Below are 3,480 nucleotides of genomic sequence, written 5' to 3' on the forward strand. Positions count from 1 at the left end.
GAGAAGATGACAAAACGGAAGAAAAAGACTGGAAAGAAAGACACTTTTAGATACACACACATATAGAGCGAAGAGAAGAGAGGAGAGAGAGAGACAAGAAGATGCCCGAGGGGAGGGGTAGGGAAAGCGCCAGTCTAAGAGTGTTGATGACGATCTATGAAAGAAAGAGAGAGGTTTCACACATTCTTGCAGAGATTTCCACTCACCATGCACTTGAGGTGTATGTACACCTATCACACGAAAGGACTCCCATAGTCACTTTTTCTTACTCCCCTCCATCCTTCCCCTCCTCCTCGTGCTCCTGTCCAAACACTCGAACAGACTCTATCATCTTCCTTAAGAGAAAGCATGAATTCGCATACTCACTAAAAAGCATAAGAAGAGAGACACACACAGCCTCCCTTCACATACCGATCCGTCCATCCGATGTATATGCAGATCTACTCTCACATATGTATATCTCTATATGTAGCTATATAGAGATAGATACATAATATATATGCATCTACGTAGACAAACGCATGCATGTGACAATCATGCAGGTGGTGCGGATGGTACGTTTAGACGAGAGATATGAGAATAGCGGCCTAAACAAGAGCGAGAGAGCGAATAAGAGACTCCAGAAGAGAGGAGAGAGGCGAGGAGAGGAGAGAGGCGCGGAGAGGAGAGAGAACTCAAGAGGAGAAGAAGAATTCCAGAGTACTTCAGAGGAGGAGATGAGAGGTGCTTTCTGTCGTGCTTACATGAGATTTGCTGTAGTACTACGGCTCCTCTTCTCCCGTCTATGCAAGTCGAACCTACAGAGAGTATTCGCTGAAGAAGATCTCCTAAAGCTGTCCCTCCTGGGCCTGTCGATTGGGGTCCAACGAAGAGAGACGATGGAGACACATCAACTCTCGATTCAATCTGAAAGACGGAAGATACAATTCAGAGAAAGATGAAAGATATGTCAACTGGTTTACAATGCCCTGTCTCTTCTTGCTCTGTAGACGCAAAGATCTTGCAACGGAACCTCATACAGACATAGATAGACTCATGCATCGACACTCGGCCTAGCATCTATCTCTCACTCTCTCCCCCCCTTCACACATATAGCATCATCGAGATATAGAGATAGATATGTATAGAGAGAAACTTCTCCATACACACACACACATTGTGTATACATACGCATGGGGATGTAGTACGCCTGCCTCTTGTGTGGGGATATTGGAACGATAAACTTAGCTCTGCCTGAGGGGAGCTAACTCCATCAATACCTCCTACCAATCAGACAGAGAGAGGGATAGACATAGGAAGTGTTGCTGAAAGCAGTGGAGACAACAGTTGTATCGACCGCTTGAAGCTACCTAGGCGTATCAGGTACACACAATAGAACTCTAATATCCGTTACTCCGCCTGTTGAAAGAAGCGGGAGAGAAAGAAGAGAAGATAACGAGATGTTGTCCCTACGATCAGGATGAAGATAAGAATGAAGGAGAGTGAATATGTGATAAAGCGGAAAGAGAGAAGAAAGAAGTGAATTCTCCTCAAACGTCAATGGATGAAATCTGTCTATCTTGTTTTCTAAGTCTACAAATAAGAATGAAGGAACGCACGCATGCAGCCAACTGACTTGAAGAGCATCAAGAAGACCAGGAACAATGAATCTCTTCAGAACAGATAAAGGAAAACCTTCTAGGTCTTCTCCTCCTTCCTTCTTCTCGCCGCTTCTTCCTCGGCCTCCTGTCCCTCCTGATCCATAGACAGAAGAGACTCCAGAGATCGCTCGATCTCCTCCTCCTCCTCCGCCCCTTAAAACAATCCACTTAGGGCGAGGAGACACTGTAGACACTCTTTTGTAGACATGAGCTAGCTGTCCCTCTAATAGAAAAGAAGGAGTAGTAGGCATCACGGGTGTTCTGCACGCCGGAGGAAAGGAGAAGAGAGAAGAAGAGGGAGAGGAATGAAGAAATGAAATAGACGGGGGAGAGATAGAAGAGGAAGAAACAGAAGGCAACGAACTGAAAGGGAAAGAAGAGCATGAAGTTCTTAGACCAGGGTGATGATTCAGCTGTACAGACAGTCCACAGCCTTCTTCTCCTTCTCCGTTTATCTCTCCTCCTCTTCTTCCTTCTCCCCGATCTCCATTTTCTTCTTCTTCTTCTCCTCCTCTTTCTCCCTTTTCTTCTTCTTGCTGAAAGATGATCCTCGCTTCCTCTTTCTGCGTAGAAGGACGACAAGGCTCTACAGAGAATGACGTAAGCCTGGAGACACTGCCTCCTTCCTCATAGAGAGAAGAACATGTACTGGCATCTGCAACCAAGCCTGATCGAAATGATGTATTTGAGCTCTCTTTAAACCCTTCATCCATCCCTTTCTTATGTCTTTCTAGATCATTCATATCCTCTCTATCCATATCTCCTTCTTCCATTTCTTGTTCTCTCCAAGAATACCTCTTTCGCTTCGCTTCTCTCTCATCTCCTTCGTGGTGTGAGTGCCTCTCTCTCCCTAGAGACGTCGGTCGCTTGTACATACTTCGATTCTCTCCAGAACCAAGAGAAGCGCCACTAATATATAGACTCTTTTCCTTCATATCTTTCCTCTCTCTGTCTTCTATACCTGGGTCCACAGAGACATCTCTATATAGAGATCGTCGTGTATCGTCTCTGTCCTCCTTATCATGACTTCGCTTCTTCTCAGGAGAAACGAAAGCAAGAGGAGCCCTGAAAGCCTGTATCTTTCTAGAAGAAAAATATGGAGAAGAGGGGAGAGAAGATTTCTTCAGAGGAGAAGAAGATGCGAACGCGAAGGAAGTAAGTAAAGTATCTCGTCTAAGAAGAAGTTGAAGCGAATCGAAGAGAAGTTCTTCATGCTTAGAAAACAGAAGATGAAGAATCGATGCTATAGGCCGTACAAATAAAGGAGACACATACATCTCAGCTATCGAGAGACAGCAGCAACATGAGACAGAAGGAGGAGGAGAAGAAGAGAAAGAAGGGACCCCTCTTTCTCTTGGTTTCTCGAAGAACGTCGTTTCTTTCTCTTCTTCTCTTCTCCACCCATCGTATCTACCGTCAAGACCTATCATCCCCTTTCTTCCGTATATAAGCCGTGAAGTCGGAGGGTATACATCAAGATGACAAGGCAGTTCTTCGTCGCCAGATAGGAAAAAAGAAGAAGAAGAAGCGAGGTATCCCCGTTGAGATGTCACAGAGGTATCCCTTGTAGAGGCTGCATGTGGAGAGAGATATGTCATCTCTTGATCATGTGAGAATAAGCAAGAAGGTCTTCTACTTGACTGAGAAGAACACAACAAAGGCGGAGAAGAAGAAGAAGAACAAGATGCAGACGAAGGAGGAGAAGAGAGACTAGAGGTAGTGAGTTGTACTTGGAAGTGGGGAGAATATGAACTCTGAGATCTCTGTACTTCTTGTTCTCTTTCTTCTGTTGGACTGGAGAAGTAAGAAGAGAAGTCAGAAGAAGAAGAAGAAGTGCAGG

At 45.0% G+C, this 3,480-nt stretch overlaps 1 protein-coding gene across 1 annotated transcript in view; it reads right to left on the minus strand.

The window, feature by feature from the left end:
* The window catches only part of CSUI_011045 (aaa family protein), a gene marked incomplete at its 3' end in the record, with an annotated part of 4,053 nt that extends 593 nt beyond the window's left edge, over positions 1 to 3,460 (minus strand). Inside the window, exons 1-2 of the mRNA XM_068071146.1 lie at positions 1,616 to 3,460; positions 753 to 906 (exon numbers count right to left, since the gene is read on the minus strand). Of these exons, the coding sequence (XP_067916878.1) occupies positions 753 to 906; positions 1,616 to 3,238 (1,777 nt within the window). The 5' untranslated portion in view covers positions 3,239 to 3,460. The remainder of the gene's footprint in view (positions 1 to 752; positions 907 to 1,615) is intronic.
* Between the last annotated feature and the right edge of the window lie 20 nt (positions 3,461 to 3,480).

Source organism: Cystoisospora suis (assembly GCF_002600585.1).
Source record: "Cystoisospora suis strain Wien I chromosome Unknown contig_9427, whole genome shotgun sequence".
Taxonomy (NCBI): domain Eukaryota; phylum Apicomplexa; class Conoidasida; order Eucoccidiorida; family Sarcocystidae; genus Cystoisospora; species Cystoisospora suis.